The sequence below is a fragment of the Gopherus evgoodei genome, chromosome 4, assembly GCF_007399415.2.
Source record: "Gopherus evgoodei ecotype Sinaloan lineage chromosome 4, rGopEvg1_v1.p, whole genome shotgun sequence".
NCBI lineage: Eukaryota > Metazoa > Chordata > Testudines > Testudinidae > Gopherus > Gopherus evgoodei.
The window spans coordinates 151,158,057-151,170,428 of record NC_044325.1 but is presented as its reverse complement, the minus strand read 5'-3'; the positions used below and the strand labels follow the sequence as shown (position 1 = coordinate 151,170,428).

At 56.2% G+C, this 12,372-nt stretch overlaps 1 protein-coding gene across 2 annotated transcripts in view; it reads right to left on the bottom strand.

Moving 5' to 3' along the window:
• The window catches only part of RAB15 (RAB15, member RAS oncogene family), a 36,833-nt gene that overhangs the window by 1,519 nt on the left and 22,942 nt on the right, over positions 1–12,372 (bottom strand). The window contains exon 7 of one of the 2 annotated variants that reach the window (XM_030561951.1): positions 527–856. In XM_030561951.1, coding sequence (XP_030417811.1) covers positions 527–856 — 330 coding nt within the window. Of the gene's footprint in view, positions 1–526; positions 857–8,048; positions 11,130–12,372 lie in introns of those variants that run through there. The other variant, XM_030561952.1, reaches the window with a different exon arrangement.

Genomic DNA, 12,372 nt, shown 5'->3' with positions numbered 1-12,372 from the left:
GGTCTTACAGGTGCGCTGAGGCCAGCATCGGCTAGTTCACTCATACCTGCCTGTGCCATGCAGGGTGGCACTGGCAGCAGAATCAAAGGGCAGGGTGCTCCCGCCCCGCACCCTGGTGCAAGGCAGAGCGTCACCAGTGTAAGCAACAGGGCGCTGGGCAGCCGATCCCTTGGGTCACTGCCTGGCTTTGGAACTGATTTCTGGGCTGGACTGGGGGCACTGGTCCCATATCCCCGTGCTGCTGCGTGGCCATCCCAAGGGGTTGGTGCCCCCCCGGCAATTCCTACCCCAGCGGCCGCTCTGACCCTATCCCACATGCCCAGGCGAGACGCCATAGGAGGAACTGAGGCCGCACACGTCTCCTGTTCCCAGCCCCTAGCTGGCGGGAGCTCTCCAAGCACCGAGCCAGCACCCGCTGCATGCTCAGCACGCTGGAGGGGGATGATCCTGCAGGGCCTGCAACCTCCAGGGCTCTTTGGTGAGGCAGAGGACATGGGATGGGGGGTTATGTGCAGGTGCCACATACCTGGTAGCCAAACTGGTTGCAAGGGAAGCCCAGCACGACCAGCCGCTGCGGGTACCGGGCCTGCAGCTGGTTGAGCTGGGTGTAATCCCGCACTGTGGTGGCTCAGAGGGATGCCACGTTCTCAATCAAAACCACCCGGCCCCGGAAGTTGTTGAAATCCACCTTCTCCCCGTGGATGTCGGTGGCGCTCAGGTCGTAGAAGGACTTGGCGATGTGAGCCATGGCTGCAGCTGCACAGTGAGCCTCGCCTGCTTGCAGGCGCTGGCTTAAGGCTCGCCCCATGCCCCACGTGATGGGCGGCTCCAACGGTCTCTCCGTTCTTGGCACCGCCTGGAAGGAAAGCAGAGCGCTCCTCTGTCAGTGAGCCAACTCTTTCTGACCGCAGAGCAAAGCAGCAGGTCAGGTCTGCACAGGTCTCGTTGCAAAGCAGCCAGCACAGGAAGGAAATTCAGGCCAACCTGATACTCCGGCTAGTTCTCAGTAATTCAAGTTGATCAGCTCCTCTAGCAGAGACATTGCACTGGGGGGATGCAACTGAGAGGGAAGAATCAGACAGTGACTGGTAGGATGTGCCTTCCACTGACCCCTAGACATCCCAAGATCAGGGCCCTGTTGTGCCAGGTGCTGCGCAGACACACAGGGAGAGACAGGACCTGCCCCAGCTGAGAGCAGGGCCCTGTTGTGCCAGGTGCTGCGCAGACACAGTGAGAGACAGGTCCTGCCCCAGCTGAGAGCAGGGCCCAGTGGGGCCAGGTGCTGCACAGACACACAGCGAGTGACAGGCCCTGCCCCAGCTGAGATCAGGGCCCTGTTGTGCCAGGTGCTGCACAGACACACATAGCACGAAACAGATCCTGCTTTGGCTGAGATCAGGACCCCATTGGGCTGAACACTGCACAGACACACAATGAGTGACAGGCCCATTTCAGCATCCTTAGCCACAAGTGTTCAAAAATCAGGAGATTTGTTTAAAGCTTCATGAGATTTAAACCATAACAAGCCAATATTTTGGTTTCCTTTTCTTTTTCCTTCTATCTGAGTACGTGGAAAATTTTCTGACACTCGTTTTCCATCAGAAAAAGTGAATCTGACAAAATGAAAACATTCTGCGGTAACGTCGATTTCAGTGACGTGGTTAGAAAAGAATTGACAAAACATTTTTGACTTGCTCAGAATGGGACCTTTCACTTTTTCATTTTGCAATGACTGCACTTCAGAATTTGGTTTATTGGTATTTTTAATTTAATTTGATGTTATAACAGACTAACTAAACCCTATTGTAATATAAAATACATAAATAAACTTTAAAAAATGCCTTTAGAAGATGTCAGAATGGGGGCTGGGCCTGACTGACGCTGCTGCCTTAGGAGGAGAATGTTCTGGATTCTCCCCCGGCCGCTGACACCGGGTCAATGAGCCTGAGCCAATGCCCAAATTTCCCTCTTCCCAGGGCTTGGCTTTGCTGGTAACACTCAATCGAGGGCACAACAGCTAAGCTCTGCTGCCTGTGGCGTTGTCCTACAGACCTGCCCTGGCTCACTGGTTCACTGCCAGCCCAACCCTAACAGACATGGACAAGGGAAAGAGAAAAGGCACCTTGAGTTTGGTTTGCACCTTCCTGCTCTCAGGCCAGGCCAGGCAGGGTGGAAGGGGGTGACCTGCAAAGGCTTCGGGGAGGAAGGAAAGCTGGCCTGGGCCTCAGGACACCTGGGTTCTAGGCCCGACTGTGCCACTGACCTACTGGGTGACCTTGGCTAAGTCACATAATCCACCTGGTGCCTCTCTCGTGAAATGGGGCTTCTCCTTAGAATATCAGGGTTGGAAGGGACCTCAGGAGGTATCTAGTCCAACCCCCTGCTCAAAGCAGGACCAATCCCCAACTAAATCATCCCAGCCAGGACTTTGTCAAGCCTGACCTGAAAAACCTGTAAGAGATTCCACCACCTCCCTAGGTAACCCAGTCCAGTGCTTCACCACCCTCCTAGGGGGCACAAGGGTAACTCTGTGACCAGGGGTGATGCACTCAGATACCATGTGAACAGGGGCCTGGCAAGGCAGTGAATAGCTGGGGCGTGTACCGGGCTTGCATCAAGATGAGGTATTCAGAGGGCCTTAAATGACAGATGGGAGCTGCTGCACACTGGAAACTCAGCTGGTGTCTGTGCAATGAGTTGCCCAAAGCCCAGCTGGGGGTGGGGCAGGGGGCCACTCAGACAGGGTAGAGGGGTTGACTTTAAAACTCACCCAGGACAATTTGATTCCAATGGCCACAGGGGAAAAAGGAAGTCTGAGCGTAAATGTACACATTCCACTGAGATGTGCTCACTCTGGCTGGGTGAGGCAGAGCTCCCCAGGGAAAACAGACTGTATGTTCCTGGGCTGTAGCAGGGAGCATATGTAATGCTTTTCATCTGTCACTCTCAAAGCAGGGCAGTATCATTACCCCCAGGGGGAAACTAAGGCTCGAGGCAGGGTCTTACCCAGCAGGCCAGTGACAAAGCTGGGGTTAGAACCCAGGGCTCCTGGGGCCCAGTCCAGTGTTCTAGCTATTCACTACGCTGCCTCCTAGCGGTAAACAGAGCCCCACCCCCAACCCTCTTTTGTTAATAATCCTCTTGGGGGCAGGGGTGGCCCCATGCTTACCAGAGCCCCACTCGTGTGTGTGTGTGTGTGTGTGTATCCCTCCATCCAGGCTGGCTGGGCTCGGCACCCACAGCAGGTTCTGAGGCTGGGAACAGTACCCGGCAGGCACGGCCCGGGCCCTTGAGGGGTTTCCAAGGCAGCAGCTCTCAGAGGCACCTAAGCAGGCTCCTTCCCACAGTGGATCAGTTAGCTGCAGGCAGCGCCCATAGGAAATAGCTGGGTAGGAAATTGGGGGGGGGGGGGGGGCAGGGCAAGGCAGGGCCTGCAACTCTAGACAGCTCCATCCTGCCACCTCCAAGCCTCAGTTTCCCCTCCACCCACTGTCTATGGAGGCTGTGAGCTCTTAGGGGCAGAGCCCGTCTCTCACTGGGTGTCGGCGCACGGCCCCACTCCCAGTATTGATGTGCTCCTGGAACAGTAGTGGGGGTATTTATGGCAAATGGGGCAGGATGTACTTGTTTATAACAGGGCCCCTCACCTCCTAGCGTCTTCTGGACTCCTCCAGCCGTGTGGCACAGTCGCAGAGAGCCCAGCCACCCCAGTGTGGGGCCATTACTGGGCACTTTGCCCATCTACTGTGGGCTTCATGCAGTCCCCTTGCTGCCCCCAGCCCAGCAGTGTGCAGATGGCACAGCCTCATGACAGAAGGCAGAGATTAGATGAGACTAGACAGTGTGGGAGCTGGGCATGCCCCCCTGGCATGCTCCTCTCCATGCCCCTCTCCTCAGCCCCTTATCAAGTATCCATGCGTCCGACTTCTTCTAGCGCCAGGGCTCAGATGGGGGGGGAAGAGCTGGGGGCCCTTCCCAGAGTCATTCACCCACTGAGCCAGTTGACATTAGCCAATGCAGCTGATCAAACCGTGAGCGGGTTTCCTCCAGGCTCTCCCTGTGGGGCTGGAATAGGGCCACGTTCAGCTGACTGGGGAGGGCATATAACCCTTCTGCCAGGTGATGTTGGCAGCAACAGGACAGGGTCAGTATCTAGGGGTTCCTCTTCACAATACAAAACAGAACCAGCTCAAATCACACCCCCTGATCTGGGAAAACTTAACGGGCCTTTGCCTCAGTTTCCCACCTCCTGGTGTGAAAGTCCAAACAAACATCCCTTTAACACACCGCTCCCTTCTAAATCTGCATCACCCTATGCACCCCAAACAACCCCCCCCTCACTGCTACCACCACCTCTGCAACGGGCTCACTGCCGCTGCATGCTCTGCTGCGGTCAGCCCTGCCGCTGCTGCCGCTGCTCGCTGCTCCTTCCACGATGCCGTGTTCCAAGATCCCCCAGCTCTCGGTGATTTCACTGGCTAGCCAGGAATCTCTGCGCTGCTGCCCCGTCGTCGCCTTTCCCTGCAATGCCGCCCCCACACCATGACTAAGCCAGAGCCCCTACACTTACTCATCAGGGATTTCAGCTCTAACCATCACTGCACAGAAACAAGGACTCTCACTCGAGCCCAATCAGCTCTGTCTTTAAGCACTGGAGAGGGGAGGGTCAAATAGCAGCTCTGGGTTATGTCTACCCTACAGTGGAACACCTGGGGCGGGTTTGTGCCAGTTGACTCTGGCTAAGCGGGTGCTGTGTAGCATTTGGGTTTGGGGTGGGGTCCGTGCTCTGGGACCTCACAAAGCAGCAAGATCTCCAGCCATCTGCTCTACACTTCAATTAAACCCCCGCTTAGCCTGAACCAGCTGTCACAGGCCAGCCCCAGGTATTTATCAGCCCTGTAGACGCACCGTAAAGCTCATCCCAGAATGCAAACAGCCAAGTAGAAACACCACAGCCCACACACTCATTGTCAATGGCACTTGGTATCCTTATTGCTGATTCGCGAGCGAGGTTCAGATGAGGGTGACACCCCCCCCCACACACACACACACACCAATCAGGTGATGCTAGACACAGTTCTGCTGTCCTTTACTCACGCACTAAGGACAGCCACTTTTTGTTAGCCCTGTGCTCAATAAAGTGATTTATAACCCCACGCAGCTCTGCCCACTGACCACCTAGGCAGAGTGGGTGTGTCTATGCAAATCCCCCCCGGCGTTGCTGGATGTCAGAGAACTCAGCCTCATTCTGAGCAACTAACTAGTGAACGGGAGAGATGTTCGCAGTCCTCACAGCACTGGTTGGGGGAAGTTCACCCCCCTCGGCAGATAGATGGGACAGCTCAGACCTCTCCAACCTGCAGGGCTGAGTAGAGGAGGGAGGTTTTTCTTGCAACCACTTCTGCTGGAGCCTGATTTAAACAAACAAGCTGAGATCTTGGAGCCGGAGCCAGCAGCGTGAGAGAAATGCTGGGCTTGCATGTGGCCAGGGACTGGCTAGGCCTGGCCCAGCTTCCTCTGTTGCCCCAGCTCCTCACCTGTCCCAGTGCTGTCATTCCAGGTTTGCCTCCTGCTTCAGCTTCTGCTGCCACGGGTGACAACACCACTGTGGGAGGCTCATGTGGTACCAGTTCCCCCCCCCCCCACACACACACACACTGCCAGGAGTGGGCTCTGCTCCTGTTGCCAAGGCAGATGGTCCAGCAAAGGGGTTTTCTTTCTCTAAGAGCCAGACTAGAATGGGCTAGGGCTGTTCGGGGGAGCTGCAGCTCACGACCAGTCGGGGAAGGACAGCTGGGTGAGCCAAGGTGCCAGCAGGCCACCCCTGTGGGCGCCCAGGGAGGTGTACAAGGAGCTCAGCTCATTTCCTGCAAGTGGACATCAGTGCATCTGCTCTCAGCGGGGCCAGTGCCCGGAGATCTGTCCCGCTGTCAGTGCCGGTGCTGGGGAACCACAAACCCTGCTGCAGCAGCTGCAGGTGGTGCCTACGCCTGGCTCCCGGGTGCTCTCACATACATGCTGTAGGAGACCCAGGTTCAAGGCTTGCTTAGGAGCCAAAATTCCAGCTCAGGCCTCAGTTTCAGCACAAGCAACCGTCCCTGGGTGGGTCCTCAGCCCATCTGACACCCCACCCTCAAGGAAAGGGAACATTCCAGGGTGCCTGCCCCACCCCCTCAAAAGGAAATGCCCCCCAGGTGCTCAGCCCCTCCCACCCCAGGTGAAAGCAGCTGGAATTACTGGCAGTGGGATCCAATTGCTAGCACACGAGGCCCTCGTGCAGCTGCCTGGAACCAGAGCTGCCCCTGGGGCAGTGGAGAAACCAGAGCCCAGGCTGATGAGGGTTTGACATCCGGCTTTTATCTTTTCCTGGCTGCTGCCCGTGCCCACAGACAGCTGCCCCAAGCCAGTGCAGTCAGAGAACAGTGCCAGACTGTGGTTACCATCTGTAGCATCCAAGCCCAGGCTCAGTCCTGCCCGGCTTTGCCCTGGCTGTAGGGGAGGGAGGTGTACATAACATAAACATAACATAACATAACATAAGAACAGCTGTACCAGGTCAGACCAAAGGTCCATCTAGCCCAGTATCCTGTCTACCGCCAGTGGCCAATGCCAGGTGCCCCACAGGGAGTGAACCTAACAGGCAATGATCAAGTGATCTCTCTCTTGCCATCCATCTCCATCCTCTGACAAACAGAGGCTAGGGACACCATTCCTTACCCATCCTGGCTAATAGCCATTTATGGACTTCACCACCATGAATTTATCCAGTTCCCTTTTAAACACTGTTATAGTCCTAGTCTTCACAACCTCCTCAGGCAAGGAGTTCCACAAGTTGACTGTGTGCTGTGTGAAGAACTTCCTTTTATTTCTTTTAAACCTGCTGCCTATTAATTTCATGTGGTGTCCCCTAGTTCTTGTATTATGGGAATAAGTAAATAACTTTTCCTTATCCACTTTCTCCACATCACTCAGGATTTTATAGACCTCTCTCATATCCCCTCTTAGTCTCCTCTTTTCCAAGCTGAAGAGGCCTAGCCTCTTTAATCTTTCCTCATATGGGACCCTCTCCAAACCCCTAATCATTTTAGTTGCCCTTTTCTGAACCTTTTCTAGTGCCAGTGTATCTTTTCTGAGGTGAGACCACATCTGTACGCAGTATTCAAGATGTGGGCGTACCATGGATTTATATAAGGGCAATAATATAGTCTCAGTCTTATTCTCTATCCCCTTTTTAATGATTCCTAACATCCTGTTTGCTTTTTTGACCGCCTCTGCACACTGCGTGGACATCTTCAGAGAACTATCCACAATGACTCCAAGATCTTTTTCCTGACTCGTTGTAGCTAAATTAGCCCCCATCATATTGTATGTATAGTTGGGGTTATTTTTTCCAATGTGCATTACTTTACATTTATCCACATTAAATTTCATTTGCCATTTTGTTGCCCAATCACTTAGTTTTGTGAGATCTTTTTGAAGTTCTTCACAGTCTGAGGGAAAGGCTCTTAGCCTGCTCCAGGCCAGACTCCTTTCAGCATTCCCAACCCCCTGCACTGCTCTGCTGGGCGAATCTGGCCAGTGAGAACAGACAGCTCCCAGCTACTGCAAAACCATGGCAGCTCCGTCCCCCCACCCTCCCTGTCCATCTGCCAGCTGGGCACAGGTTGCCAAGGTACAGCTCACTGCACCAACTCACAGGTCAGCTGCTGTGCTCCAGGGCACCCCAGGGCCAGGACAGATATGCATAGCAGGCCTGCATTGCCCACCCAGCTCGAGAGAGCAGGCGGTGCCAGCGAGAGGCAGCAGCAATATCTGACCATCCATGCACCCACCCGGGCCAGACCCTCAAACTCACTGCAGTCCCATTCCGCCTCTCAGGGCCCTGTCTCCAGGTGGCGAGATCCCAGAGAGAAGGAACGAGGCAGTCCCCTCACCGGTTTGAAATCACCTTTATTTTGTAAACATTTGTGTCTAAAATAATGAACTCCAGGAATAGGTCACACGAGGCCCACCCGGGCGGGCAGAGGGCGCTGCGGGCGGAATGGACACACACAGCCGAGGACTCACGGGGGGGCAGCTTTGTGTTTTCAAACAGGACCTCAGGACGGGATGAGCAGACAGTCGCTGCTGGAGACAAAGAGGCAAAGATCCATGGCTAACATGGGGCAGGTAGGACGCCTGGCTCATGTACCAGAGGAAGCCTGGTCCACTAGCAATGGAGGAGTTGGGGCCAGGAGCTGGGAGCATTTCTCTAGGAAACTGACCGCCCATAGCGCAATCTTACCGCCACCTGGCATCCGGGAACTCACGGCGCTCTGCACCGAGCCAGCTTTGCAACCATCGCCTCTCGGTCCAGCGCCAGCAACAGGACCTCCCCAGGCAGTGCCTAAGAGAAGCAGGCCCGCCGCCCCACAGAGCCAAGGCTTCCTGCGGGGGGCAGTCAGGGCTGCCTTTGCAGACATGTGGAGCCCCCCAGAAGCCATGCAGCAAGGGGAGGCTGAGCTGGAGTCTAATGACCTCCGGCAGCAGCAGTTCCTAGCTCGGTTCAGAGCGCAGCATCTGCACCTTGGCGCTGAGTGTGGAAATACACGGGCGGATTCCTAGAGCCCTGCTGCACGGGGTGAGCCCAGCAGGAAGGAAGGATCGGATGGGTGCCTCTCCCCCTCCCACAGCAGCACGATCCGCCCCCGTCCGCTGCCCGTTGGCAGGGGCACCAAGAGCCTTCGCCCGCAGCGTTCTCCTCTTTGCAGCGCTCCACGAATCCCTGCTTCCCCTTTGTTGCAGACAAGGGCTCCAGGGCATCTCACCAGCAGTGAGGGTCCCAGGGAGGGGCGTGAGAGCTGAGCCGATTGCATGCCAGCCCTCTGTCTTCAGCGCCTGCTTTCCTGCAGGGCTCCTGAGCCTGCGCTGCTACTGCCCCTTGTCCCTGCTGGGTTTGAAGGTGAGCGCCCCCTTGTGGTGGGACAATAGGCAGCGCTCTCCTGGGGCCTGCCCTTCCCAGCGCCACAGACGACCAGGGATGGTGGGGGAGGGCCATAGCCAAGGCCCCTGATTAGCCCAGCAGGGCACGTGGAAGACACTCAGTCCTGCCCATACATCTGACACCACCTTCGGTGTAGCGGGTAACCGCCAGCACTGGCACAGAAAGGGTTAATAGTTGCAAAGTGAGACCCCACCCCACCCCCATCTCTCCTGAGGCTCCCACCATCCCCTGCTCCTCGGACACCAGAAGGGGAAGGGGTGGAAAATGAAGAGCACGAATTAACATGTCCTGGGGGGCGGAGGGGGCGCAAACCCATTTCCCGGCTGGTTAAGTGGTGTCTGCCGGCTCCGAAGAGCCTCCCAAGAAATGGACAGAGGGGCAGAGTGCAAAGCAAGGAGAGTCCATCTGCCAGCCGGGCCCTGGCTGGCAAGGAGCAGCGCCAGCAGGGATATGCCTCATAGCTCAGCTCCCAGTGGCATGGACAGGGCAGCCCCCGTTTCACAGCCCTGCGTGTAAATGCAGGTCACCCTGGAAGCTCCTGGACGTGGGCTGGGAACTGGACTCAGAACCATGCAGTGCAGACTGGACTGGAGACGTTCTCACACCCCCTGGCTGGGCCAGGCCCAGTCCCACAGGGGAAGATGGCAGATCAGCCCCGAGAGCCTGAGAAGGTGCCAAGTGCAGCAGGCCTCTGGCAGGAGCCAGGAACAGGAGGGGTCGAGCCAGAACTGGTTCTAGATCCCTGCCATGTTCCGGATGGCCAGTGGGGCAGGCAATAAACAGGTGGCAGACAGCTCCTCCGGGATCCAGCCAACTCGATCCGTGGCCTGAGTGACTCATGACGTGACTCTCCTCGGCCAGTCCAGCGCGGAGGAAGGCCGTGATGTACGTCCTCCCAAGGGGTTCACCTCTTCCTGGGCCTGTGGGGGACACGGCCGAACCAACCTCCGGAGATTGTTAGCCCCCCTGGCCAGGCGTGAGCAGACTGGCTGCCCCCACAGTCTGGCATCTGGCTGCCTCCCAGAGAAGCCAAGGGACATCTTCCAGTAGCCGCCAGAGCTCTTGAGAGTCTCCGGGCAGCACAGCAGTGACCCCATTAGGGCCCAGGATGGCCTCAGAGCCTGTGCTGGCACTAAGCAGCCTTGGGGAGCCCAGCAGCCAGCCGCAAGGCCCCTACCCCCAGCATGGGCACCCAGAGGAGTGGCCTCATTTGCAGAGGCACTGGCCAGCCGCAGCTCCCGCCGAGAGCTGGAAGGGATCAGCCCCTTGGGATGACCAGCCACTTCTCTGGGGCTCCCGGAGTCCTGTCTGAGCACCAGACTGCAGGCAGCCGAGCGGGTGGGGAGAGTTTAGCTGAGGTTATTGGTCCCAGGCAGCCCCAGCACCACCCACCGCACGGACAGGCGTCTGCGGCAGCGCTGCTCCCAGCTAGGAGCCTTCAGGGCAAGTGGCTCTGGGGACACTGGCAGAAGGAGGCCGAGTGTTTGAGACAGCCAGAGCCACATGTCCACAAAGCCCCTCTATGAAGCCACATTCGTGGATGCCCCACCTGCAGAAGGGCATGTTGGCAGTGGAAGTTTCTCTGCTCAGGTTACTGTGGGCCAGGCCTGGCACTGCCTGCCCAACTGTCCCGGCTGCCTCACTCATTGCAGCGAAGTGGAGTCCTTGTGAGCACAAGGAAGCAATCCCTGGATAGCACAGCCAGAGCTGAAGTCCATCCGACGCCTGTGGGTGCCTCCTAGGAAGGCTGCACGCGAGACTGATCCTGCTCCGGTTGTGGGAAGTGGGGGACCACAAATGCACCAGGATGGGCAGAGTGACACCGGGACATCTGGCACACACAGCACGTCGGGAGGAACCTACGGAGCACGGCAGACCCAGGGGACAGCAAAGGACACACACTGGGGAGCCCGAGCAGAGTCCAGCAGCACAGGGAGCGGAGCAGGCCGGCGGCAGGGTAGGGGGACCCGGGCAGCAGAGAGGCCCTTCAGCACCAGCAGGCTTTGGGGGAGTTCTCTGCCCCCTCGGGTTTGCACTCCTCCTCCTCCAGCTCGGCCAAGTTCAGTTCATCCACCCCATACGAGCGCAGCCCATCCAGCTCCTTCCTGTGAGCCTGCAGGACCAGCTCCGTCAGCCGGGTGAAGGACTGCGGGAGAGAACCCAGCGTTAGGCACCCTGGCCAGGCTAGCAGCACCCCCCACCTGCCCTCCTCCAGCCCATGCTGCTGTAAGGTGCCAGCCAGTAAGGCAGCAGGCACCTGGGGGATTCAGATGCCGGTCTCCCCGTCTTCCCTCAGGGAATCCCTCCCTCCCCATTGTCTGTCATGCCCTCCAGCTGGCTCTTGGTGCTGTTGTGATGCAAACATGGAGAGTTCCTGACATTCACCATTTTGTTCTCCTTTCATCCCACTCTTCCTACCTAGACCCCCCTTCCTGCCCCTCCACGTCCGGGCTCTGACCAGGGAACGCTGGCAGAACTCACTCCATGCTATCTACAGGGTGAGTCATAAGACAGCTCAGAGGCCTGGAAAACAAGGCAATACCCTGACTTATCAATTATTCCATCACTGGTTGGTGAACGCGGGAGCGAAGCAGTCGATGACCTGGCCAAAGCAGAAAGATCAGGAACTCAGGTTGGACTGACAGTTGAGGACATTGACGCCCTATCAAGGGAAACATTGGCTGAAATTAATGGTCAAAAGATGACAGATCTGCTGACTGATATCAGAACATCTCGGAAAATCACATCGTCGACCGTGAGATTGTGGACAGGAATGAAAATCAAGAGAGAGGAGACCATGATATATCCACTTTGCAAGAAGCGTCGGGAGCAGACTTTAATACTTGCCCATGCTTTGGAATGTAGTATAAACTCTAGCGAGCCAAGCATAACAATATAATACAAGGCAGGCCAAAAAAGACTTCGAAAAGCAATTAGCAAAAGACACAAAAACTAACAGTAAATTGTTTTTAAGTACAGCAGCAGCAGGAAGCCTGACAAACAGTCAGTGTGGCCACTGGACGATCGAGGTGCTAAAGGAGCACTCGAGGAAGACAAGATTATTGCGGAGAAGTTAAATGAATTCTTTGCATTGGTCTTCATGGCTCAGGATGTGAGGGAGATTCCCACACCTGATCCATTCTTTTTAGGTGACAAATCTGAGAAACCATCCCAGCCTGAGGTGTCATTAGAGGACGTTTGGGAATAAAATGATAAACTAACCAGTAATGAGTCACCAGAACCAGATGGCATTCACCCAAGAGTTCTGAAGAAACTCAGATATGAAATTGCAGAACTACTAAATGTGGTATGTAACCTATCACTTAAATCAGCCTCTGTACCAGATGACTGGAAGGTAGTTAATGTAACAGCGATTTTTAAAAAGGCCA